The sequence below is a fragment of the Motacilla alba genome, chromosome 9 (genome assembly GCF_015832195.1).
Source record: "Motacilla alba alba isolate MOTALB_02 chromosome 9, Motacilla_alba_V1.0_pri, whole genome shotgun sequence".
In the NCBI taxonomy this organism is placed as follows: Eukaryota; Metazoa; Chordata; class Aves; order Passeriformes; family Motacillidae; genus Motacilla; species Motacilla alba.
The window spans coordinates 5,596,794-5,624,099 of record NC_052024.1 but is presented as its reverse complement, the minus strand read 5'-3'; the positions used below and the strand labels follow the sequence as shown (position 1 = coordinate 5,624,099).

The window sequence follows — 27,306 nt, the reverse complement described above, 5'->3', positions numbered from 1 at the left end:
GTGCTCCTGTGCTGTGTGAAAAGCTTCCTGCCCTCCCTGCAGGCCTGGCCTCAGCTTGGAAAATAAACCGGGAGTGTCACGGCTGCTTTAGCTCTGTGCTTGTCTTGGATGGGGAGGCTCCTGTGTCCTGTGCCAGCTCTGCTGCTCTGTAAGGCTGATGCAGGGGAGGTTTGTTTGACCTTTATCCTGCTCTGAGCTGTTCCTACATTAGCATGTGGCTCACAGGATTCTCCTGCCACCAAGGGCACCATCCCAGTGAGCTCCTGGTCTGAGCTGGGTGGTAGCTCTGGTGCAGAGCAGGAGCCTTGGTCACCTCCCACCTACTGTCACAGGAGATGTCCGGCTCCCAGAGTGTGGCCTTGCTGCTTTCCAGCTCGAACAACTTGGGGTGACTCCTCCAGAGCCTCCTGGTTGCTGCCACCAGATGCATAAGGATGGCCTGGTGGGATTCATGTTTGTGCTTCAGCTGCTCCTGTCACAGCCAGCGTGGTGGGGATGAACGGGGACTGGCACAGGCTGTGACCCCTCTGCTCTCGAAGGTGGTTACGAGGGTTTTTTGCAAAGGACATCTGTGCCGTGCCATATGATAAATCTTGATGCTTCCTTTCACTGGGATCCCAGATCTTCATCCTCCACAAAGGCTTTGGCATCTCCTGAAGCAGCATCTGAGAACAAAGGCAAAGCTGTTAATTAAGACAGAGCTAATTCTGGCAGTCGACTGCCGCCATCTCAGTGCGCTGCGGGCTGTGAGCACTGAGGGACCGGCCGTGCACCCCGGGCACTGCACCACCCAAAGCCCTCCCTCTGCGGGGCTGCTCGTGCTCTGAGCAGGCCTGTGCCCCATGTCCTTCCCTCACAGGGGCCTGGTGGGCAGAACTGGAGGTTGCTGGTAGCCCAGAGGGTGGTTTTGCCTTCTATGGGGTGTTTGCCTCCCACACGCGGCTGGCTCAGAGAGGAAAATAGAGCTAAACGTGCCCAAAAACCCATCAGGCTTTAACGCCCTTGATGTGTCCTCCAAGGGGATGCTGGTGGGCATTGTCTCTGGGGCAGGTGGTGACAATCCACTGGGTGTGCAAGGAAGAGTGGCCCTGTGACAGGATGCTGCCACCTTCCTGCTCCCACCCCCAGACGGCACACAGCTTTTTTTGGAGACGTGTCCTCCAAGAGAAGCAAAGCCTTGCTGTTGGGAGGCTCGGAGCAGGGCTGACAGAACAGAAAACATTTTGAACAAACACAGCTGGCTTTCACCCAGCGCAGCCAACTCTTTGGCCAGCTGAAAAGAAATCAGAAGAATATTGATGTATTATTCTTTTTTTTTTTTTTTTACCCTACAGAAATTGTCAGGCTTTTTTTGGTCAAATGTTAGTTTCTGAATGCAAGGTTTTCAGTTGATAACTATTATCTAGGAGGAAACCCCCCCTCCCCAAAATGAGGCACTTCTCTGGATAACTCACAGGCTCAGCTCTTCGCCTCTTGTATTCTCAAACGATTAACATTTTTTTTGCTTTGCACATCATGAATATTCTATACTTGAGCTGTTACTGAGTTGTGCTAGATCAGATAAATAACATGGTGTTGCTTTTATGGCAGACTGGATAAAGATGCAAATAATACTGACATTTACTTCACAGTTTTCTTTCTGTGATCCTCTGAGTGAGTAAACTGGATTGCTGAGATATTCATGGGAAGGAAATGAAGAAGGGTTGTCAAGATGAAAGCAAATTTCCTTAAAACTTAGCCAGAAGGTTCTTGGCAATTTTTTCTGTTATTTGCTCAGCTGAATAGGAGCTGCTTGCAAATATATTTTGCACAACCGCAAAAGGAAAACTCTTGTTCCCGTGGCACCTCTGACTGTTTTTTGCACGCTCTTTCCCTGAAAAGCTGACGATTTCCTAGCGTTCGGTGTCTCTGCAGGGTTTCTGGTCCCACCGTGGCGTGCGGCCGTGACCGGAATGAGCGCTTGGTGCCTGCGCTGCCCGCGCTGCTCTCCCTGGCCCGCGTGCGCTGGGATGCACGGATCCCTGACGAGGCGGGCCAGGCTCAGCTGTGCCGTCAGGTGGGCAGCGGGGGATGCTGAGCCCTGCCAAGGCTGACCGCGGCGGTGCGTGCGGTGAGCGGGACCGGGCGAGCATCCTTCTGGATGGTTCCTTTCGGAGGCTGCGGATGTAGATCGCTCCATGCTGGGCTTGTGTGTGCCAGGGCACGGCCCTGGGCTGGCAGCGGCAGGGCTGCTGCTGAGGGGCGCTGAGCATCCCGGTGTCCCCCGAGCCGGGCCGCTGCTCCCGGGTGCCCGGAGCGATGCCCAGCGAAGGGGGAGCGCGGTGGAGGAGAAGGCAGGAGGCTGAGGGGGCCCCGCGTCGTGCCCGACCCCTGCGGCCGCGGTGTCTGAGCCTGAGGGGAGCGGCCACGCTGGGGGTGGCTGGGCAGAGGGGCCCCGTCTCTGTGGGGCTGACGGTTCGCTCCAGATTCCTTCTGGGGGTGAGAGAGGGGGGCGGGATCGCGGCGCTGTGATCCCGCCGGCCCGTCCCCGCTGCTGTCGCCGCCCGTCCCCTGCGGCGTCCCGGCTCTGCGGGGGCCGGGCCCGCCCCGTCGCGGGTCCCGCTGAGGGGAGGCCCGGCGTGAGGGGCGTCCTTCGGCCGCCAGGGGGAGCCGTCCCCCTTCGCACGGGCGCTCGCGGAGGGCGGGGGCGTGGCCGAGGCGGGGAGCGGCTCGGGGATTGGCGGGGCGGCGGCGGGGGCGGGGCCGGAGGGGCGCGGGGATTGGCGGGGCGGCGGCGGGGGCGGGGCCGGGCGGCGGCGGGGGCCGGCGGCGGCGTGGCCGCGCGCGCCACTCGCGGCGGCGATGTGACCCGGGCGGGCGGGCAGCGGCACCGGCACTGCCACCGGCCCGTCCCGTCCGCGGCCCCGGCCCGCCCTGCCCCGGAGCCACCCGGCCCGCGGACGCACCCCCCATGCCCGCTCACGGCCGCCCGCCGGTAGCGGCTGACGCCTGCGGGGCCCGAGGAGGCGATGGCTGCGGATCTGGTGGTGCTGCTCTGCCTGGCCGCCGCCGCGGCCGCCGTGGAAGGTGAGCGGCGATCGGGACTACCGGGAGCGGGTGGGATGCTGAGCCGAGGGTTTCTGCGCCGCCCGCGGCGTCTGCGGCTGGGGAGCAGGCAGGGAGCGACTCCCCCGCCGTAAGGCACCGGCACCGGGCTAGATCCTGGCCCCGTAGCCCCGGCCTCTTGTGCCAGCCCGGGTTACCCGGCCCGCGGGCGGCACTGGCAGCCCGTGCCCTCGGGCAGGGGACCGGCGATGGAGGAGGAAACCCGCCCGCATCCGCGTGGGGGGAGCCCCGCGGCTCTCCTTCCCTGCGGAGCCCTGCCCGGCGCCGCGGTGGGGTCACCTCCGAGGTCCCTTCTGGTCCCCGGGGCCGCGGTGGGGCCGTCTCCGGAGTCCCGTCTGGGTCTCTTCTGGTCCGCGGGGCCGCCTCGGGGGGCCGTGGCGGTGCGCGGAGCCGCCTCTGCCAACCCTCCTCCTCGCAGCCCCGGCGGAGGATGGATGCGCCAGGAGCCGTGGGCAGGTGGTCTCCGTTTCTGCGGATGAACTGAGCCGGGGGACGCTTTGCCCGGCCACGGAGCCACGGAGCAGGTGCGTGCTGGTCCTCTCAGCACGGGCCGTGCCGGTGGACTGGGATCTTTTCCCATCTCCCCCTTGGTCGTGGGGTTTGCTGGGCAGCAGGAAGGTGCCTGCAGCCAAGAGCCAGGCTCCGGGCGGTTGGCCTGGTGGGACAGCCATCCCGCCCCAGCCTTGGTGCTGTGTCGCTTCTCCGTGCCCGGCATGGCTCCTGAAATATTGCTTCGATTATTTTTTCGTCTTTATTTTGCCACTGCCACCTTTTTTGCTGGTACAGCAGCAGCTCGTGGCAGGGGCTGCCCAGCGCCGGAGCGGTGGCAGCGGGCAGGGGACGTGGTGCAGCCCCCGGGCTGTGCGCTGCGAGAGGCGGGGTGCGGGAGATGATGCTCGGGATCCCCAGCCGCTGCCGGCCGGCCTGGGCTGGGCCCTCCTCGGGGGGTTTTAATGTCAGTATGGCTGTGGCTGAACTGGAAGCTGATGGCAGGAGACTCCGGCTCAGCTCCGGCAGCGAGGAGCTGGCTCAGGAGCTGGAATGCTGCTCCGCTGGGGCTCGGCCGCAGCTCCTCTCCGCTCGCCAGCGCGGCTGCTGGATCGGCTGCTGGATCGTGGCGGGCAGGCCCGCTCGATGCAGCATCCCCTTCCCGCTGGCTTTTGGCTGGCACACGTGCTTGCCTTTCGTGTTTCTTGGGCTGCCTCATGCCATCTCCGTAGGAATACCTGGAGGTGGGAGCGCTGGTGCCGTGCCGGAGCGTGATGCAACGAGCGCGCCTTTGCTCGGCGGCGAAGCCGCACGTGAGGAGGCAAGACCTGTTAGCAGCGCTTCCCTCGCAGCCTCAGCGGCTTGAGGCACTGCTGGAATTGCGGCTGGATGGGAGACTTCGGCTCCCTCCTGCTCTGAGGGCGCTCCTTGGTGTTCCCCAGCTTGCCCGGGCTCTCCCCGGGAGCGCTGGCAGTCAGTGTCCCTGCCCAGGACCGAACCTCTCGAGAAGTGGTGATATTTCTACAGTGCTCAGGAAGTTGCTTGGATAGTAAAGTAGTATCCTATAAGAAAGCTCAGATTTCAGGGAAAATTTTGGATGGGGAATTTCTGAGGTAGAGCAATGGAATCTGGTTTGGAGTTAAGGTGAGAGTCAAATGATGTGGTTGTATAAAGAAAATGCCTTTTTATGGGGTTTATTCATATCTTACTGGATCTCTTGATACAGAGGTTGAATTTGCTAGATTGAAACATAGTTTTCTCTAATGGATCTGGAGCATTTCCTAGGACCTGCCCTGCCCTAGGTCTGGCTTTCCCCGTGGAGCATCGGCGAGGCTGGATTAGCCAGCAGCCCTCTCTGACAGCACGGCAAAGCCGCGGCTGCTGCCCTGCTCTGCCCTGGGCTGCAGAGGCAGCCGAGCCAGGGATGGCTCCCTGCATCCCAAATCAGCCAACGAGACAAAAAGTCTTTTCCCCGTGATGGTGGGAGAGGCGTCTGGTGGTCTGGACCCGGCTGGAGGAGGAGGAGGAGGAGGATGCAGCTGGAGTCAGGGCATGGGCTGCCTCCAAACCACCCTCATTATTCTCCATAAAACCTTGCTAACTCATTGCCTGTGGCACGCGAACCTGGATGTAATAGAGTCACTTATCTGACTTTTTTTATGGTTCCTTGATTTTTTACTAAATCCTGTGGCTTAGCTGACCCTTTTCTGCTGGACACCTGGATGTTTGTAGTAATTGATACATTTTTTTGGTGGCTTGCAAAGAGGAAGAAGGATGTGAGAAGATGACAGCACCAAATACTCCGTTTCTCCCACACCCTGCAATCACTCAGGAGCCGCTCGCGTGCTCTCTGTCATGTTAACTGAACCAAATATAATCCATTTAGCATATAGAGAGGGTGGTAATGGACTGACATTATGTGTTTTAACTCAGGGTTGGAGCTGTTGGTAGGTCTCATGGGGCTGATGACCATTTCGGTGCAGCTCCTCCACCTACTCTGTTTCACCTGCCTGGCCTGCTCCCCTCTCCAGCATCTCCCTGCCTCGCGCCTGCTCTTTTAAAACCCAGGTTTTTCTCTCTGTGCTTGCAGCAGCACGATAAGCAGAGCACAGGAGGGAGGTGGAAAGCTCTGCTTGGGGCTGGTGAATCCGGCTTAGTTTTCTTCCCCTGCTTATCCACCGCTTTCAGAGCTGCTGCCTGGGAGAGGAGCAGGGATGGGGTTTGACTGGAGAGCGACATCCCTGGCTCGTGCTCCGTGCCTGCCCTCTCTCCTCCCTGTTGGCTCGGGATGCACACATCTGTTGCAGGCATCCTTTGGGCTTCCTGTGCTTCTGCCAGGCGCCGGAGCGGAGCCTGTGCCGAGCAGGCTGGGAGCTTCCCTGAGCACCAGCACCCTGTGGGCTCCACCTCTGGCCCAGCTGCTCCACCCCGAGCTGAGCCCTTCTCAAGGAGAAGCTAGAAATAAGTCTTCAGGAGGCAATTTGCAAATGCAAGTGGTAACCTTCATGGGAATTTGCAAGTGCTACTATTCAGCTGTCCGTTTACTCTTGCTTTCTTTGCTCAAACTAACTGAGGGAAAAAAGAAAGCCCTAAGGGGAAAACCCTTATTCTTGGTATGATGAGTGAGCCCAGATCATGTCAGCCTGAAGGGAAGGTGTTTTGGTCATGGAAAACGGGCTTGACACTGCAGGTGCTTATGTTGCCTTTTTTTTTTTTTTTTTTGACTTATTCTTGGTATCTCTGCTCATGGAGAAGGTGAGGACTGTGTTTTCCTGTTCTTTTGGATATTGGAGTGCTGCATGTTCTCCTGTGTGTTACGTAGCCCTGACTGCTGTGGCACGAGCTGCCGGAGGATTTGCCAGGTGTCCTCTCACCCATCTTGGGTGCAGCTCCTGACACAACAGTATGGAATAAAACCCTTCCATTGGCCTTAGAAATCAGAAGAAAACACGGATGTTGGGTGATGAAAGAGGTCAAATATGTTTGTCGGGATCTGGATCCAGGCTATAGTGCTGAGTAATAGATGTTTCTAGCAGAGATAGGTTCTGTAAGCTAAAGAAATGCTCAGATTTGATGAAAAGGGGGAAGTGGTACCTTGGGCAGTGGGTAACTCGATGCTGATCAGGTCAGCAAAGTTTCGGAGACCCTGATCCTGGTGCAGTGGGGTGAGGCTGATGGAGGTGATGCTCAGAGCAAGGCTGAGGCTCTTGTGGTGTGTGTGCTCTGCTCTGGCTGAGTCCAGCCAGCTCCAGGGGGCTTTTTTACCTCTCCCAGCTGGGGGTACCCTGAGCTCAACACACATGGAAAGGGCTTTCTGCAGGAACCCCAAAACTGTGTGATGCTGCCCACAGGGCACTGTGGTGCTTTGTTCCTTCTAAACAGACAGTGTTGGTGTGAGGAGCCATTTACCAGCACAGCAAGGCCAGGTAAATACTTGGGGTTGCGGGAGGGAACGTGTTCCCCAAATATTCCATAAGGTTTGAAAGCACATTTCAATTTGACCTTGTTCTGCTGCAAACAGAGCTCTCAAGGGTTGATGCCCGCATCAATACCTGGGCAAGGCAAATGTTAAGGTTGGATGTTGGCTGGGTGGCAATTTGGGAAGGAATCTCCATCTGGGATGGTAGAAGGTTGGAGTGAATGTTGCTTTACAGAGGTCCCAGGTTGGTATGAGAGCAGAAGGATGTGGGAAAGGATGGAGTGATGGCAGAGTAATGTCAGGAAAGAGCTGGGACCTTGGGTGGCCCCTGGACCCTGAGCTGGTTGTTGCATTGTTCAGCTTTTAGGAGTGAGCCCACAGATATTCCAAAAAAGCATTTTGAGGGGCTGCCTGGAGTGTTCAGGGAAGGGAACGGACACAGAGTGCATGCAGACAGCAGGCAGAGGCAGCACAGCCTTTTCCTTAGGGACAATGGGAGCAAACTCTTGCCCAAATCAGCTCCATGGCTTTCCAGATAAATGGCAAGCCTGGATGGGCTCCCTCCGTCCCTGTAAATGTTGCTCACAGCCACAGCTGAGTTTTTGGAGCTCTTTTATTTTGGTCACCATCCATTTTCCCACCAAGTCACATCATGAGAAATAGTGAGAAAAACAGGACACGTGTTTTGTAGGCACGAAAGGATCGGTGCTCTATTTATTTATTTCTCACAACTTTTGAATTATTGAAGTGCATTCAAGGGAGATTAACTCTCCCTGCTCAATATTTATTATTGTTTCATTTCCCTGAAAGTTGGAGCTACAAGAGCTTTGATGAATGGGCTGGAAGGTTCTGTAGTTTCTCTGTGGCTAATCTAAATACGTCCGTATCCTTTGCTGAAAAGCTAATTTGTAATTTCCTATAGTAATGCTGCTTAGTGAATTATAATGATACACCAGGGCCTGCTTTTCATCCCAGCCCTCTGTCAGGGGAATAACGCTACCACTGGAAAACGGTGTGAAACCTGGAAACTGGCCATTAGTCCCCTAAATTTCTGGTCTAATAACAGGAATCCAGAAAGCCTGTGCACCATCTGGTCTGTTTTCTCACGTGGGGGCTGGAGAGCATCCGTCTGCCCCCAGGTTGGTTCCAGGCACGGGAGGGGTGCCCCGTGCTGATGCCACGACCCGTGGGTTTGCGTCAGCGACCGGAGCTGGGTGGTGCACGCAATCCCTGCTTCTGGAAACCTCTCCCACCACCCCAATTATAACCAAGTGTTATCAGTCTTTTGAATAATTGAAGAGGCTTTCTGTTGAATATTTAATTACAATAATATTTGGTTAGCAGGGGTTGTTGGGCTCAGTTTGTGCAATTGAGAATTGCTGCAAGAAAGGCTGTTAAAGGAAAATGTTGTTGTCTATGATCATTGATTTATCTTTTTTTTCTTTTTAAGCTAATCAGTTACTTAGTTGAAATTGGTTAATTAGCTCAGCTCCATTAAGATTCTTTGGCATTTAAACTTGATGTTTCTAAATAATTATAGTTTTGCCTGCTAAGCCCACAACCCAGGGTGACCTAATTACTATTAAAGCAAGACGTGCTTTGGTGTGGCTTTAATAAGTTCCTGCTGGGAGCCCCACAGTGAAAAATCACAGAGGCAACAGTTCAAAGGGGAAGGGGCTTGTGCTGAGCCTTGGACAAGGAAGATGAGTGTCCTTCAGCCTCACTTCTTCCAACTTAAACCAGGGGTGCTCTTAGTTTGGGAGGAAGGGAGTCTCAGAGCATCCCATGGTTGACATCTCCATATTGTGCACGTATGTTACAATGGATGGTCATGGCAAGCAGTCGTTTGGAGGAGGTGAGGGTTAAGATTGGTTTTAGTTAGTTGATGAGTGTTAATTTGCTTTTTTTCTCTTCTCCGTCATTCCCCTTAATAAGCAGGATGAGTCCTTTCAAGGTCTTTCTGGGTGGGGGGAGAAACAAAATGGTATGAAGTCAATCTTGGTGATTTTTAACAGTATTAAGCTTATTTAGGTTTATTACTAAGATCTAGTGGAAGTTGGCCCTGTCCATAGCAAGGGGTTGAAACGAGATGATCTGAAAGGTCTCTCCCCACATAAACCATTCTGGGATTCTAGGATTTTATTTATTTACTTATTTATTTAAAATTTTGAAATATCCAGGCCAAGTAATTAGGCATCAGTAGAGCCTCAGGTATGTGCTCATTAGTTAGTGAAGAAACTGTTTGTTATCTGGGGAGGCATCCAGTCAGGGTTGCTGGTGGTTGGAGGTGATGAGGCTTTAATTTGTTATGCAATGAGTAAAAGTGGAGGGTGGGATTAGGTAAGGGGCTGTGGAAATCCTCACTTGCAGGCTGTTTCCTGCCATCCTTGATGGGGGTTTCATCAGGACTTCAAAGGATTATTTTATGGTACTCTCTCCTCAAAAGCCCTTCTCTCATCCCACCTGCCTCTCCAATGCACTGGTACCCAACGTGCCACATCCCAGCAGCAGCTGGGAACCAAGCTTTGGATTATTCAAACCCAACCAGCATTTTCCTTGGATTGCTTTGAGCACAGCTGGGTTTTGGTGTCTTTGCCTGACTGTATATTATTTTTATGAGAGGATGGGCAGCTTAGCCCACTGGGTGGCCCCTGCTCCTTGTTCTGCTGTCTCCCAGGAAGCCTCTGAAGTCCTGCAAAGCCCAAGACCTGTTGCACGTCCACATCTTTCCCTCCCCTTCTCCATTTCCTTCCTGTTTGCAGGGCGGAGAAGAGGGATTCCTTTATTTGTGCGCCCTGGGCAAGTCACCCTCAGCTCAGGGTGGGGGCTGCTTCTCCTTGAGCCCCAAAACCTGGGCAAACAGAGCTGCTGTGTGTGCCTTGAAGCCGATGCCACCGTGCTCTCTCTCTGCCATGGGTGACCCGGCAGGTGACACCCAAGATGCAGCCGGCTGTGGCAAAGCTGGGGGTACCCGGAGCTGCTGTTGTCGCCTGCTGCTAAAACCACACCACGGGTGGAGGGATGGAGCAGGGATCGGCCGTGTTTGAAGTTTTATGGAGGTTTTTCATTTCTTTTTCAGCAATCAGAGGCCAGGGACGGGCCTTTGATTACTCGAGGCCTCCGCTGGCTTCAGCCACTTCCGTAGCCGCGGGGCTGGAGCCGCCTCATTATCATCCTCACTAGGGCCCTGTTGATATGAGGATAATTGCATTTTGCTCAAAAGACATTAAATCACCGCGGAACGGGCAGAGGGATGTGAATTACATCTTCCCCGGGAAAACTGGGATCTCAGAGAAGAGTTAAAAGGGAAACACCGTCCTCAGGGGGCAGGAGGAGGATGGGGCTAGCTGCGGGGGGCTGCTCTGGGCATTCCCTGCCCTCTGAATGGGGGAAACTGAGAGGGAGACAGCCTGATGTACTGGAGGCAGTCTGGGGCTGACCTTGGTGTTTTCACCAAAAATCTGTAGCTTCTTATTTCCAAGTGCCCAAGAAACAGGATGAGCATGTAGAGAGAGAGCACAAGTGGGGTGCTCTGGGAGTGCTCCGTCTGGTGCAGGCTTTGCTTTTCATTTGAAACAAATGTGTTTGGAAGTAACAAAATTGTCACAATTGTACTGTCAGAAGTGCTTCTTGTAATGGTTTTGACTAGCCCAGGACCTTTCTCTCCCATGATGTACCCATGGAGCTGGAGAGGCTGATAGGTGTGCTTGCCCTCACCACCTGGCCACTCCATCCCTGCTCTTCTGCTGGGATTAATATTAAAGCAGTTTTTATTTAGTCCTGGAAATTATGGGCATGACCTGGCTGCAAATGAACCTGGAGCACAGAGCTCTTTCCCAGCCTGTGGTGTTTGGCTGAAGCTCTCCAGAAGCTCCACACAAGTGGGTGAATCTCCTGGCCTTTGCTGCCTGTGCTTTGCTCCTTGAGCTGAAATTGCTGGTGGGGGGGGTCTAAGATGTTTGAGCCCATCAGGCTCTCAACAGAGGCACTGTGAGTCACATACAATGAGGTTATTGTGACCAGAGATGGACTGTAAAGTGGTAATTTCTGGTGTAATGAAATAAAGGAGGATCAGTTCTGTACTGTGTTTCCTGGGGAGGGACGTGTGGCTCCTTGAGCCGCGTGCGTTGTGCCAGGTAACCTCCCGCTTGCTCAGTCAGGCAGAGAAAAGCAGCAGCTGGGCAGGAATTAAAGGCATCAATGCCTTTTTCTTTGGACCCAGCTCAGGTCAAGCCCTCCCGAGCTCTGTCGATGGGCTGGCAGTGCCCCCTGACCCCTGAATGCTGCAGCCAGCTTGGTGGAGGAGAGGAGGTGGCTGCTGGCTGATGGGAGCTGTAAGGGCACAAGCTCATTGTGTTCAGTATCCCTCTAAAACTCAGCTTTTCTTCTCATGCCGTGCGTGGGTTATTGCCGCGCTGGCGGCACTGCTGCGTGCCCACGGGAGGGAGGCTGCTCAGAGCCTGCCTCCAGAGCCTGCTCAAAGCCATGGAAAGATGCTCCTTAACTTCAGTGGGCTGTGGCTGAGGCAGGAGAAAAGGGGCTGCTTTGAGAAGGACGCTCCTCCCAGCCCTGCTTTGTGTGCCAGCGCAGGGCTCTGCTTGCCAGGGCTGATCAGGGATGAGGAAATCCCTGCTTGTGCATGGTCAGATCCTTAACTTGTGGGAAGATGGTCTGGCTACCTCCCACCAGTGGGAACCACTTGGCAGCATCCCTGAAAACAGTCCAGCAGCCTCCCACCAGTGGGAACCACTCAGCAGCATCCCCCAAAAGTGGTCTGGCTGCCTCCTACCAGTGGGATGCACACTCACATCATCCCCAAGAGAATGTTTTGTTAATAAGTCCCTCCAGCTTTCTGGCGAGGGGGCTTGGGGAGTGATGGGTCGGTGCCCACCTTACCCTGTGCCCTGATGTATTTTATCGTGTTTTATTTATCGTGTATTATCGTGTGTTATTTATCGTGTATTATTTATCGTGTGTTTTCCCACTCTGGACCCCTCCTGGCTGGCCTGTGTGGCCACTCCCATCTCCTGAGTCACCAGCCCAGTAGATTTTTGGAGGTGGTTTGCAGCAAGGCACGTTTTTATTTTGTTCTTTAAAGCTTTGCAGCATTTGGGGGAAACTGGGATGTCTTTGAACCATTTAAAGTATTCCTAATAGGTTACCTTGAAAGCTTTCTGCAGTCGTGAATGAATCAAAGTGCAAATGTTTATAATGCAACACCCACACAGGCTGGGAGAGGAATTTTATTAAGGCAGGAGAGTCAGAAAACAATAATAATAAAACATGTTTTATGAAGTTGGTGAGAAACTTATAAACTAGGTGGAGTTTTACAGCAGATGAATTTGATACAAGTTGTAAATTTGAATTCCCAGGCTGGTCCTCAGGTCCTGCTCTTTATTACCTGAAATAACATTCTCCACTTTTAATAGCTGGCTGCGGCAGAGCGAGCGCGGTTTTATCTTTCTAAATGATCCGCCGTGCGTGTCTTATAATCAAACTTCTGCCCATCCTCAGGGTTCCAGCCCTTTCCTCGAGCAGCCAATTAGCAAATTGCTGCTCTTTGCTTTGCTGTTACCGGGGGACTTTGGGAATCCTTCAATACTTCCCTGTGTCTGGATTACTGACATTTTTTTCCAGCAGAAACCACTTTATTCTCTGATAAGAGAATGTTTTGTTAATACATCAGCAAAAAGGGACTGAAAGATGCTCTTGATAAATCAGTGTTTTGCAGTATCCACCTGCTGTGTTTCCCTGCTCCTGGCACTGCTGGGAGGGATGGGCATTTGCCAGAGCATCGTTGTGAGGGGACTGATGGCCTTTTGAAGTGTTTGGTGTCTGTTCCCATTTTTTTCCCCATGTTGCCTTGAGAATCCCCCCTTTTCCCAAGAGTTTCCTTGTGGTGCAATGCAGGGACTGGAAAGGTGTCAGGGCATGAGGTGGCTCTGTCCCTGTTCCAGGGGTGGCCTCCCAAGGGTGGTATGTGTTGAGTTCCTGACTCCCTTCGGCTCCATCAGCCCCTCCATGCCGCTTGGCTGTTAGCAGCTGTACCTGAGGAAAGGGTATAAAAATGGTTTCTCAGACCCCTGTCCTGTCTGTGCACACACCAGCAGTTTATTCCTCTTGAAAAATAAGTGATTACCTAAGTAAAGCATTCGAGCTAATGGCCAGATTATTCCCTTTAAAATGGGAAAGTAATTAGGGATGTTTTTTAAATAGGCTACCCACCCTTGGATCTGCTGGGATTAGCTTATGTGGGTGTGTAAATATTTAGTTTCCAAGGACTGGGTTTTTTTTTTTCCTTTCTTTTTTCCCCCCTCCCCTTCCTTGAAGTAACAGCGGTGATAAGCAATAGAAATGAGGCAGCAACTGTTCTTGGATGCTTTCCCCAGCATCCAAAATATAATTGGAATTAAAGATGACCCTAAAAGGAAAACAAAATTGAGGTTCTGCTGGTGTGATGCACCAGAGGTTTCCTGTGTGTGTGTGTGTGTGTGTGTGTGGAATTGAAGAGAAGTCATTGGGTGCTGGGATGTTTGGGATGATGGAGAGCAAGTCCAGCCCCGAGTAAGAGCTGTGGTTGAGCATGGTGGGCTTGATTGGATCTTCTTCCCGTGGCTGCCTGCTAGCTGGAGGGAATTTTGGAGCTTGTTTCCCTGTGTGGAGGTCTCTCTTTAACATCCAAACAATTTAGACTTTGCGCACCAAGGCACTTTGATGTTTGGCTTCAAAACCACTTCTTGTTTTGAAACTTCTTGCAGTGCTTGCAATGTGTTGGTGAAGCTGGGAAGGCGAGCAAAAAAAAGCTGAAAGCAGAAGCAAAATATGCAATTAGATGCAAAAGTGGTTTTAAGTGAGTGATGTTATGGAGTTGCAGATTAAAGGAACGCTTGGAACCAGTCATTCACACATCTCTCTTCAAGGTCTGCATCCCTGGAGACTCCTGCAGCTGAGGAGCACCTTGCCAAGCCAGAGGAGGCCAGATCTTGCATTCCCCCCATTAATGCAATGGATAAATCCCAAGCCCTAGTGAGGTGCCAGAAGAAAACCTGGCTCAGAAGAAAAGCTGCACAGCCCCAAAGGTGGAGCTGTCATTTATATACCACGGGGCTTTGGTCCAGTTCTGCTGCTGGGAGGTGCTTAGGAGATACTTCTGGGCCATCGTGCTTCAAATCTTCATGCACCCATCATTTTTCTTTCTGGCAGGGATTATTTATTGCAAGCATTAACCTGGAGCTGCTTTCAGGTGCCTCAGTCATTTTTTAAAGGCTGCATTTGTACTGTTCAGCTGTTTTTGGCAATTTGGGACTTTTTGTTTGCTTGCCTGCCTGCTGGAAAGTCTTCAGAGGTTGTTTAGGAGGCGAGGGGAGCCTGTAGATCCAGATTTTTTTGTTGTTGTTATTATTATTATTATATATTATTATAATTAAAACATATTTTTAGCAGCTGAAATTCAAACCCGTCTGGGTATTTATACAGCAAGATGTTTTGGATGAGGAATAGGCCAAGAGAGTCACGTGGTTGGGGCCAATGTTGAAACAAAAGAATCCATTTATTATCCAGGCAGGAAATTTGTTCCTCGGGATGTTGTAGCTGCAGACATAATGATTTCATTTCCTCTGGTTCACCCAGATTAATGGCTTGTGCTCTTTTGTTTGTGTGCCTGTGTTATTCCTGCAGCCCGGCTTCCCCTCCCGCTCCGTGCCGGCGTGTGCGAACATGTGTGCGAGTGGCCTGGGCGAGGAGGGGGCACGGGGGTCTCCAGGCTGCAGCAGGATGCCTGGGATGGCGGGGTGGGATGCTGGGAGAGCTGAGCAGAGCCCCAGGGACCACCTGGGGAATCCTTTGTGGCAGTGATGGATGACGTGTCTGGGGGTCTTCTCCTGCTGCATCTGCGGGGTTTTTCTCCTACTTACGTTTCTGGGGATCTCCTGTCCTGGTCACCAGAGCAGTGAGAGGTGTTTTCCTGTGAAGGTGTGATGAGATGAGTGAGATGAAGAGTTTTAGACAAGTGCGAATGTTGAACTTGAGGAAGGTGTGAGAGCAGTGTGTCTTCTCCACAGCCGCACTCCAGGATTTTTGTAGGTGTTGAGTACTTGGTGGGAAACCCAAACCTTTGCAGCCTCCCAGACATCAGGCTGAGAAACAAGCCTCCTTCCCCAGGGAGCTGTGCTGATGCACAGGGATGCAGGAGTTGGCCACGTGGCTATGGGTGAGCAGCTCCTTCCTGGCTGTGTGAGTTGGCCTTTCATTCCAGGCTGGTCCCAGCCCTCACAGGACCACTGGCCATCTGGGGCTGGTGGTACTTACACTCTGTCCTTGATAAAAACCCAGCAAACCCATCTTTGTGGACACTCCAAGATTAGCAGCACCCTTAATCACTCCCTTTCTCTCCTTCTGAGTGTTTGCCTTTCAAAAGTGATGTGACAGGCAAATGGTGCCTTTGTGTTGCTGTTGCCTGGTGGGTCCTTGTGGGGTTTTGGCAAAGAACTTTTAATTTACTATGTGGAGCATGACCCAGTCTTCTGTTCTGGATTGATCTGGAGCAACCTCATGGAGTTGGAAGCACCCATTTTTTATGAGGCAGCTCATTGCAGGTGAGCGTGGTGCTGCCTAGAATCCACCTGGAGAAGGATTGGTGACCATCTTGCTGCCCCCATGCCTGGCTCTTCCTCCTTCCTTTCTTTGGATGTTTCTCCTCCAAACTGGGGGAGGAGGGTTTCTTCCACTTCTTTTGGAGGAGGTTTTCTAGCAGAGACATAACTTGCTGAAGGAAGGTCTTCTTGGCCATCAAGGTGCATGTGCCACTCCTGCTACCATCCATCTGGGGCCTTGGTGCACTGATCCCATCTTGGACATGTGTTGCTCCTTCTTGCTTTTGTTCTCCTGAGCTTTTGTGCCATGAGGGGTGTGAGCCCACTATTCAAACGCTGCAGACGAGGGGAATGGGAAGCTGGTACACTGTCAAGCCCTGGGTGCTTTCTTCCCACCTGCCTGCCCTCCCAAATGGCTCCTGTGTCGCCCAGGTGACAGGGTTTGCGAGGATGTGACAGCTCTGTTGCGCAGAAGATGATGAACAGTAATGAGACCCTGAGCACAATGTGCACTTAAAGTGATTTATTTCAGCAAGGAAACCACAATCAGGGAGGATGGGTCACCGTCATCAGGAGAAGAGGTGGGTATGGAGATGAGCTTCAGGGGAACTTTATCATCAACCAGCAATGCTTTAAAAATGAGCAGAGCTGGTGTTGCATGAAATGGAGCTGTTCTGGTTGTGCCGGGACCATCCCTCACCTGCAGCAGGTTGCAGGCACTTCCTGGGCTTTGGTCAGTGACTGGGCTGGCTAACTGGGGGTTTTCTCCTTGGTTACCTCCTGCAACTGTGCTGAAGTTTTTTGGTGAGGTGTCACCTATGTGTAAAGTCAGCATTTGGGAAGGAGACTGTCCTGAGGAGGAGGGGAGAAATAATCCCTGAACCTGCTTTGGCGCGGCTCCCGGCACGCAGATGGCCGTCCTCATGCTGGAGCCTTTTCCCAGCTTGTGCAGGCGCTGGGGCTGGAGGCAGGGGTGTGCCAGGCAGGCTGGCTGCCAAGTGGCACCTCCTGCCAGCATCCTCCTCTTCCTCCTCCCCTTCCTCACCCCCAGGGCCTGTGGGAGCTGTGGCTGTGCAGCAGCTCAGCTGGGTACTGCAGCTTGCGGGATAAGCTCGGCCTAAGAATGGCGCTGAGCAAAATCTTGTGATTTAAGCTTGACTTAGAGTAGTGCTTGTGTTTCTTCTCTTCTCACAGAAGAGGCTTCTGGCGTGGGGGGATCCCTGGTGCTGTCTTTGTGCTGGCACGAGTTTGGGGCCAGGCAGCTGTTTGCCTGCTGCTTCTGGCACCATTTGGATGATGCACCATGAGCTTACAGCAAAGGGTCCTGAACCCCTGTTGATGAAGAGCATCTTCCAAGGTGATTACAGTTGCTCATCCTTGGTGAATTTGGGCAAGGATTTAACCCAGCCCCACTGGCCTGTGGAGCTGCACCTTGTGTGAATGGGTGTTGGAAATCTCGGCAAACTCTCACCAGATCAGCTGTGTGTGTACATACCTAAAGGCGGCTCAGACTGATAGGAGAGCTTTTTGGATAGGCTGCGGGATGGTTATAGATCCTGGCTGCTGCTTGTTTTGTCTAAATCTAAAAGTGAAGAAGAAGAAGAAAAAAAAAAAAAAAGGCAAAGCTGGGAGAGCTCAGGATGAGTTTCCAGCACATTTTGAGAATTCCAGGGCATTTGTATGTGGAGCCAGAGCAAAGAACCCAGCAGAGTCTGCTGATGGGATGCTCTGCCCTTTCCAATGGACTGGCTTTGGCTTTGCCACATCCCTTTCTGATGGTAGAGGGGATTCAATGGGTGATGGGCTTCTCTACCAGGACATTCTCAGGGATGCAGGCAGAGCCTTCCCCCATCCCATCCGTGTCCTGACGGAGGCTTCCCTGTGCTGCCGGCAGCCGTGTGCTGCTGTGGTGGCACAGATTTATTGCTCTTTGCCTCGTTTGCACTGCGAGCTGACTCCATATGGTGCAGAAGCCGGAGAAACGGTGCTCAGCACGGCCGGCGCCGGGCTGGGGGGCGGCGCGGGAGCCGGCGCTTTTGCAGCTTGCTCCGTTTGAGGTTCAATATTTCCACCTCCTCCCCTTGGCGGCTCCGCTCCCGCAGCTGCGGATCGCTCGTCATCTCCAGCGCAGCCGGAGCATCCCGGTGCGATTCCACTCTCGCCCTGCTGCTTTCCCTCTTCTCCCCCCGAGATCCCCTGTGCATAGGTGGACCAGAAGTGCTATTTTTTAGTTCTTACTTACTCGTGAAATTTTTGGCTGGCCCCCAGAAGGCTTCAGTATGTGTCAGAAGCTGCATTAAAAAATAGAGGATCAATGTGGCTGCAGCTGGTCTGTGCTGGGGTGAGAAGTGTTGGTGACTGGGGGAACACCAAGCCCTTGCCTGCACTGAGAACAGTTGTGCCCAGGCTGAGCTTGAGTCCCCTGGCAGTGCTTGCTCTGAGCAGTCTGTCATCTATCTTTGTGGCTCACACAGAATCCCTGTGACATTTTAAAATAAGATCTAGTAAATAGGAGCCGGACGGTGCCAGGTGCAGCTCTGGGTGCAAGGGCTCTCTGACAGCAGGGCTGGCATTTCAGATTTAGGGCTCCATGAGACGCCTGGTTTTGTAGCGAACGTGAAGCTTTTCTGGAGAACATGGTCCAAGACAGTGACTCATCCTGAATCTCTAAAGATGTGATAAAGGCGTGTAGGGAAACGCAGGATAAATGTTTTGATTTTTAGAGTTTTCCTCACAGGCGGTGCTACCCTGGAGTAAGGCAAAATAAATCCAGCGGGGAAGGAGAGCTGTGGGGAAAGGCGGGGACAGGTCTGGCACCTGAATTCACCAAAGCTCAGTGCACCCACTGTACCCCAGCACTGGAAGTTGGCTTTGGAGTCAATCACATGCCCGTGTAAGACATATGTGAGCCCGCTGCATGGGAAATCCCCTGCAATCCCATGGGTCCCGTGGATCCAGGCGTGAAGACTGTGTATCCTTGTAATTCATCCTTGCACGTGTAATTGCAGATGCTATTGATGTTTATGGCAGCTCTATCTTCTCAGATGACTAATTCTGTATTTAGAGGCTCTCATTTCCAAGGGAATCCCAGCTGATAAGGAGCCCACTTCCACAGAACTCATTAGGCTTCAAATGGCCCTTGTCTCCAAAATCTCACATGCTGCTTGTATTTATTATTTTTTATCTCTTTTTGGAGTTCCTTGCTCTCTGAAGTTTCCTTTTCCCAAGAGGGGAGCTCCTGGCAGAATGTCCTTATGGGTGAGCTCACTTGCTTCCGTTGAGCCTGGCTGGAGCTCACCACATGCAGCCCATGTGGGTAATTGGATGTTGACCAAGATGTGAGCTACAGAAAAGTAGTGGAAAACAGGAAGTTGTTGGCATTATTACCCAACAATGTTTGGATTATTCTCAAGACTCGGTGCTCCCCCAGGATCTATGATGGGTTGGGATTCGGGATCCTCCTTGTTCTCTCGGCTGGTGAGATGGGTGTCCAGGCCAGCTGGTCTCCACCCAGAGAGTCCAGTGATGTGAGGCTGCTGTGCCCAGCCTGTGCTGGAACCACTGACTACAGGGACAAGGGACAGAGTATCCTCAGCCACCTTTCTGCCTTCATCTGCTTGGCCCTGTGCTCCTGGGGGCTGACCTCATGGATACTGAAGAGCAGATGAGTGCTCTGCCCAACCTAAGTGATGTTTCCTTCAAACCAGACCTTCTCCACCACTTAGCCGGACCTCCTCTGAGGTAGTCTCACAAAGATTTTTGGAGGTTAAGGTTTCTGGGAAAGTCTCTGCCCATCCCTGGTTGGCTGAGTTCCTCTTCCACATCTTGTGGAGGATGAAGTGAGCTGCATGCCAAGGCTGACATATGGTGATTTCTGGGTCAGGCTGCGGCGTTCTGAGAGGTTTGCTGGCAACCCAGCCTCGAGAAAGCAGGGATGGAGATTTAGATGCATAGTGACATTGTTCTGGAAAATGTTCTCCTGAAAGACAACTGCATCATCTGCCTGCCCTGAGTGGGCCCTTGGCATGGCTGGGTCTGTCTTGGAGGGGGGCAGGGTGTTCATTAGAGTGCTCTGTCAGCCCTTGTTGCTGCTTGACTTTGAGTTGCCAAACTGTAAATGATGATGTATGGATGGTGACCCGTGCGTATGGTGTGTGTGGATTTTGGGTATCCAGGGCCTGTGTGCAATTATAAAAAGTATGATATCAGCAACTGATTCTGTCATGACAGGAGCAAATGAGTTCCTGATAGTTGAAAACTTGTTTCCAAATTTTCTAAAATAGGTTTGCAATTTAGAAAACAAAAGGTATTGAAAGCCCTATCTTTTTTCTCTTATCTTTCCATTTGATTTGGTCCCCTTTGTTTGTTTTTTTCCTGTGATGTGTGCATTTTTGGGTAATTCTCTGTCATTTCCTTCCCTTTCCCTTATCTCTCCCTCTGCAGTTCTCTCTCTCTTCCTCTCTATCCCTCTCCCCCTCTCCCTCCCTTCAGTAATTTATTTGCAGGCGGGTTGTCTCTTTGATTTACTGTCTCTCTCCTCAGTAGGATTATGATAAATGGATTGTATGGCTTCGTCTGAGCTTGTCCAACATCACGTACCCTCGCTGGGTCAAGTCCCTTTGGAGCCTGGAAAAGGAGGGGAGATGCTGGGCTTGGAGGTGGAGTGAGAGTTGTAAACTTGGTCCACATGGTCCTGACTTAGCATCACCTCCTGAACTTATTTTGGCTGGGGCTTTGGTTTGGGTTTTTCTCTTGCCGTGCATGTGGATGAATGCATGGACGCTTGCAGAAATGGAAGCAGGTATTTGATTGGGTGCTTTCAGGCACATCAACCAGCATATTTCAATTTAGCGTATCCTGATGTGGGGAGTGTTTGCCACTTGCAATTAGAGTGTTTCATCCCGCGGCGCAGCAGGCAGCGCTTTATTGATAAAGTTGTTCTGTAGTTGCTGAGCAAACACCCCCAAATCTGAGCTTCATTAAGTTATTGCCTGCCCTGCTGCGATGCATCTTCATTGCTCGCTGAAATCCATGGCATTGACGGGGGATCCCGGAGGAGGCCGGGACTGTGCTGTGCAGCCACAGCTTAATGCATCCCATCACAAATTGACACAGCACACTCGTTCTCGCCTGATAGATAGAAATTCCTTCCCTTTCCAGCTGGAAGTGAGGGGTTTTTTGGCCACCACAGATCTCCTCATGCTGGCAGTGGCTGGGATGTCTTTGCAGAGCAGGCTCAGCTGCTCCTCTCTCCTGAGAGGTTCGCACAGACCTTTAAAACACAGGAAGGCAATATTTTGTGTTGGGCTTGTTGTTGTTTAGCGCATCCTCCCCCTCCGTGTCTGGGTTTGTTACTCGGTGGGTAATCCTTCATAACGAACCCGCGGGAGATTGATGGGGAGAGCTCGTTATGCACTTCCAGAGCCGTTCCACCGTCGTTCTGTAGCAGCAAAATGCACCATTAAAGGCAGAGAGCCCTGGGAATGATGGGACGTAATTAGTTGTTGCTGTAATATTTTTGATTGAAAGCTCAGAGATGCTGGAAGCAGCTTGGGGAAGTCAGTGCTCTCAGGAAGCTGTGAAGAGCAGCAGCTCTTGTTGGAAGGGAGAGGCTGATCCTGCTCGTACCTTTGCTGCCGCTCCAGTGCTGTAATTAAACCGTCTGGGAGATGCCACGGTGTTCCTGCTGTGCAGGAATTGTGCTGGCTCTGGCACAGCAGCGCTCCCCTCACAGTTCCAAGCCGGAACCAAATGGGGAGTCCCCCAGCAGGAGAGACATTTTGGGTGGGATGTGCCTCCAGCAGCTCACTGCCTTAATCCCTGTGGTAGAGCTGTTTGGATTTTGTGTTCCTGCTTTTTCCCGGCTTAGTCTAAATTTCAGGATATATTGAAAACTTCCACAGGCAACCCTGGACTTGTGGTTAGAAGTGTGGTCATAGAGAGGAACCTGGAATTACTCAGGCGACTTCCTGGTGTGTGCTTGAATGCTTTCATGGAATCATAGAATTCCAGAATGGTTTGGGTTGGAAGGACCTTAAAGCTCCTATTGTTCGACCCGCTGCCATGGGCAGGGACACCTCCCACTAGACCAGGTTGCTCCAAGCCCCATCCGACTGGCCTTGGACACTTCCAGGAATCCAGGGGCAGCCACAGCTGCTCTGGGCAACGTGTGCCAGGGCCTCATCTCCCTCACAGGGAAGAATTTCTTCCCAATATCCAACTTAAATGTACTCTGAGTCAGTGGGAAGCCATTCCTCCTTGTCCTGTAACTGCATGTCCTTTTCCACAGATCCTCTTTGGCTCTCTTGGAACCCCTTTATGTACTGAAACACCAATATATGAGAGCCTTCTCTTCTCCAGGCTGAACAATCCCAATTCTCTCAGCCTTAACTCATAGCAGAGCTGCTCCATCCCTCTGGGTATGGAGGGATGGAGCAGCTCCTCCATCTTCTTGGCCTCCTCTGGATTCCCTCCAGCAGCCCCGTGTCCTTCCAGAGCTGAACACAGTGCTACAGGTGAGATCTCACCGGAGTGGAGTGGAGGATAAATTAATTTATGGGAACAGTGAGAATTAAATTCTGATTATTCTGATGGACTTTCCTTCCATTGGCATTGAGGGGTGATGCACACCATGACTGTATGGAGTGGTGATGATGGAAGCTGCGGTGCCACCTGCACGTGGACATGGCTTGAAGTCACGGTGGCCCCGGGAAGGCAGAGCTTGTGATACCATAGCAGTTAATGTTATTTAGCACCAGGCTTGAGAATAAAGCGTCTTGGCGCTGTTTCCCTGTCATTCCCTTTCCCTGGTAATGTCACCAAACTTGGACAGAAGCTTCCCAAGCTGTGCGTTCGCCTTGGGCTGATTTTGCTGAAGCTCTCGGAAGGGTAGGAAGAGGTAGGAAGCAAGCTTGGCATTTATGAGCGTGAAAGAGAGGGGAAAATATAGTGCTTTCCTTATGGAAAAGAAGTCTTGCTATTGTTCCCCTTCAGAAAACCACGCTTTGGGGCTGGGGGTGCCCGGGGATGTGCTCTGAGGCTGGATTTTGTGCTGATCTAATCGACACTTACTGAGGCACCTCAGGATGAGTCTCTGAGGATCCCACAGTGGAGCATCCTTTACCCCCCCCTCAGACCCGAGCCCTGTGTGCCCTGCCCTCCCATCTCCCCTCCCTCCAAAGGCTCAGCTATCAGCACCCACCTCCCTGCTCCCCACGTATCTTGGGGGGCTTATTTCCAGCAGCTGGCATACTTTCCAAATCTCCCTCTCCCCATCTGTTGTTATCAAGCCTCCTCTCTCCTTATTTTGCTTAATTTCTATCTTTTTCCTCTTGGTTGTCTTAGACAAGCCTGTGTCTCTCTACATATGCCCAAGCATTTGCTTTCGAGTGCCTTAGGCTGGTTCCTGCCGTTATCTTCTTGCAGGAGGGAGAGAGCTGCTGTTCCTTGCTTTGGGAGAGGGACCCGAGGCAATTATTGAGGAGTGATGCACTTGTAGAAGTGTCTTTGTGGCCTCCCTGAGCAGAAAATTTGTTGTTGTATCTCTTTTTGTCCAGATAACAGCGTCGAAACACGATCAGGTTGGGTTAGTTTGGGTTGGCCCTCTCCCTTTGTGTGTCCCTGTCTGTGGCCAGACCCTGCCTCCTTTTAGGGAACAGTGACACCTTCTCCTGGCCTGATTGGCAAGAACCTGCCCTTGGGAGGTCTGAAATGCGGGCTTCAGGCTGGGAGTTTTGGGAAATAAGTTCTGCTTCATTTTGGACAGTTCAGAAAGGCTTTTCTGGAAGAGGCTTCAATCCTGCGGGAAGAGTGGTTGGCAAGACGGCATCAGCTGGTGCGAGATGAAGGCTATTCTCGCCCAAATAACTTATTTTTTCCTTGCTGTTGGAAGGATGCCAGCCCATCCTTCACTCCTCTGAGGCGCAGCTTATCCTGCCGCAGGCATCATCTCTGACCAGGTTTGCCCAGGAGGGTGGGGGGAGCCTGGGACAGCAGCGAGCCCTGCCTGCCTAGATCACAGAGTGCCATCCCAGATGGATGCGCTGCTCGGTACAGGGAAGCTGGTGCATTCTAATTGCTGGCATCTTTACTTGTTACGAGTGTAATTGTGAGTAGACGTTTGTTTTTGTATTGATAATTAGGGACTGGAACAGATGGCGAAGGCTTAGTTTAAAGTAATGTGTCCATTAAAGAAAATCTACTGTATACAGCTGAAGATTCTTCACTCCAAGAGAGCTCAGCTCTCGGTAGCAGAGCTCCTCTCTCCCTAATGAGGGCTTGGGCTGTCACAGCCAGGCCAGCGGAGCCTCCGATCCCGGAGACTTCTCCCAGCGAACTTATTGAGCTCCCTCCTGATGACAGAGCACCCCCAGGTACCCTCTGTGCCCCCGTGCAGGTGGGCAGGTGTGGAGGAAATGCTGGAGGAGTGAGTCTGGGGCAGGGAAGGGGGTGGCAGTGTCTTGGGCACGGAGCTTGTCTTGGCATGGTGGGACTGCTTGATCCAGGTGACATGGTTCACTCGACGTGGCCAACGATGCTGTGCTGGATGTCAGAGGTGCAGGGAAAGGATGTTCCCCTGGGCGTTTAATTAATACCCCATGCCAATTAACGAGGACTGGTCCTCACGGAAGGGCAAGGCAGGTGGGATGGGAGGTGCAAGGTGTCCATGTGGCTTCTCTACTCATTAGGGCTGCTCAGGCACTGATCTACACTAATCCCCTCATTAGCAGCATTCCCTGCCTGTCCTCCTTGCCCAGTCCCAAGTGATGGATAGGTGGGGGGTGGATCCTGTGTCCCCCCGCCTGTAGGGATATTTTGACAGATGTGTGTGCTGGGATCTCTGTCTTGTTCCCCGTTTCTCTACGAGGATTTGGGATCTGTGAACCCTCTCCTGTTGAAGGAGGGTGCTCAGCAGCCATAGCCCTGAGCAGCCTGGCCATAAGTGCCCCACCAAGGTCACAGTGTCACTTTTTCATCCCAGAAAATGTAGTAAAAGCCAAGGTTTCCTCCAAGAGGAAATAGGAGAGGTCAATAGGAAGTTGCTGAGCCATGTCCTTCTGATGCCAGTGCCTCTGCAGTCACGGGGTTGGGTGAACTCAGCAGGAATTTGAACTCAAAGGGAGATTTAACCATCTTATTGTATTTAACAAAAAACTCCCAAATTAACCATTTTTCCAGTTTATGGATCTTCTTGTCTATTGCAGTGCCCATGGGAGATGGGACAGGATCTGTGCAGGAGATGGTTATAGGGGGTCAGGCTTTCTTTTTTCTTTGCTTTGCAAATTGCTTTGGAAACATGGAGCCATGGAAGTGCAAATGTTGTTCACAAAAATGGGATCCAGTATGCAGCAAGCCAATAATTATACACTTGAGAGAGACATTGATTATTTATTTCGGAGTTGCCCAAGCCTGGGTGCTTGGTGGTGTTCAAGCACTCCAACTATCAAAGCTTTTTACTATTTATACATCTTAGCAATCAAAAGAATTAGTATTTATTGGCTACAATATTTTCTTATTAATTAATATTCTATCTTCTGTTGGTTAAAGACTATCTTGTTTCTCATGCTTATGAGTCCGTATGATCAGTATTTCTCTTCTTTTGGGTCAGTGGTTTCTTGGGTCAGTGGTCTGTGAGTCATTGGTCATGATCTGCCCTGCCGCAATTGCCTTTTACCTGTCAGAGCTGATTTCAGCACAGGGCTGGGTTGGCTTTATCAGTTTCTTCCTTATTTTGGGGGTTCTGCCAAATGTCCTTGTGGCCTCTAAGTTCTGCATTGTGTGTGCCCACTCTCAGTGGCACCTCACACACATCCTTCCCAAGCGCTGTCAATGTTCCCCCTAGGACTGAGATCACTGAAACATGTGGAGCCCCAGACCTTAAGCCGGCAATTCTACCCTAAAAGGAATTGCTCTTTCCAACAGCTGGACATCACCTAGCGCTTGTGAGCTGCTGTTTCACAGATTAAATCTCCTTTCCTGTTGATTAGGCTTGAAACTTACGAAGATCAAACGTTAATGAGCAGCTTTTCTTAAGAAAATTTTATATATTCCACATTTTGCATCACAAGGTCTGCATCTGTGGTGGAAACTTCGTGAATGTGACCTCCCTGGTCACAGGCCCCAGAATCACCCAGGGACTCCAGAAACATCCAAAGTGAAAGCTTCTCTGTGGTTTCTTCCCATTTATTCATTTCTTGTTAAATAATTTCTCTATTTACTTAGTTATTTTGAGGTCTGCCTCAGCATTGCTGCTGTGCTTTCCCGCTCTCCTTCCAGAATGTGGAGCCTTTGGTGAGGAACTCAGGAGGAGGGAAGGGGTGAGGCTTTGGGAGGGGTCCTGGTGAGTATCATCTCGGAGCAGAGCTGGTCCTCGCGTGCTGCCGTCCCGCGGGGCGGCTGTGCTTTATCAACAGTACATTCCTCTGTCAGGGCTGGGGAAGGAAGCTGTAAGTGTGTGGGACAGGAAGGGAGATGATGGAGTGAAAAGCCTTTCTGAATAAACCTTTGGAAGAAGTGCCCCTCCTGTAATGGAGCCTGTCCTTACTTATCACAGAGGGTGGATAAGCCAGCTTGGGTCCCAGCCTGGCCATGGTCCCCATGTCTCCCTGTTCTGCACTGCCTCAGTTTCCCCTGCGTGGCACAAGGACACCCTATTTGCTTTGGAGGAGAACACCAAGTGTTTTAGGGGCTCTCAGATCAACCCTTGCCATGCAGCCCAGTGGCAAGGGGCATTGGGAGATGTTTGCATGGCCTGTGGCTTCCACCTCCGCACTCATTTATGCCTGTACACATCTTCCTGCTCATTTGAAGGGCTAATCCTTGCAGATTAATGGCTGTTTAATTAGGGGCTGGGCTGTTTGGAAGGGAAGGAAGGTGTGGAGGTGGTGGGAAGGTGAAGGGTGGTGAGAGTAGAAACTTGCTGGAGATCTGGAGCACAAACCCCTGGCCCCATTTTGACAAGGGCCTGGAGTGCCAGAACAAGGGGGAATGGCTTCCCACTGCCAGAGGGCAGGGTTAGGTGGGATATTGGGAAGAAATCCTTCCCTGTGAGGGTGGTGAGGCCCTGGCACAGGGTGCCCAGAGAAGCTGTGGCTGCTGCCCCTGGATCCCTGCAAATATCCAAAGCCAGGTTGGATGGGGCTTGGAGCAGCCTGGGCTAGTGTAAGGTGTCCCTGCCCATGGCAAGGAGTGGAACTGGGTGAGCTTTAAGGTCCTTTCCAACCCAAATCATTCCTGGATTCCATAATTCAAGGCTGGAGAGGAATTGCAGATGGGATACTTCATTTTTAGCTGCCTTCTGCCAAATGGAAAATGACCAAAACTATAAAGTGACGTGTGACAGTGTGAAGGTCGCCACGCTTTTCTGTTTCCCAAGTGGAGCAGGAGTGAAACGAGTCCTCTCTGAGGGCACTGTGAGCAGGAGCAGCCTGGCACCGTGCAAAGCAGGGGGCTCTGGGCTTTGAACACCCCTGGCAGTGCCACTGCAGCATCCTGGGACCTGTCTAAGGTGCAGTGGCACTGCCAGCTCCCAGCCCCTTTTCACTCCCTACTTGGGGACTGCCTTGCTCTCCCTGCCCCGGGGCCTTGCTCACCCCTGGGAGGGGTTTTGGGAGCGTTTATCACTCGTGTCAGGGTGGGGAGTTCCTGGTCACGCTTCTCCAGCTTCGCATCCTGGAGCGGCCGGCGAAGGGCGGGGTTGGGAGA

At 52.3% G+C, this 27,306-nt stretch overlaps 1 protein-coding gene across 1 annotated transcript in view; it reads left to right on the top strand.

The window, feature by feature from the left end:
• The first annotated feature begins 2,819 nt into the window (after positions 1-2,819).
• Positions 2,820-27,306, top strand: part of EPHB1 (EPH receptor B1) — a 78,975-nt gene continuing 54,488 nt past the window's right edge. The window contains exon 1 of the mRNA XM_038145733.1: positions 2,820-3,066. Coding sequence (XP_038001661.1) covers positions 3,009-3,066 — 58 coding nt within the window. The 5' untranslated portion in view covers positions 2,820-3,008. The remainder of the gene's footprint in view (positions 3,067-27,306) is intronic.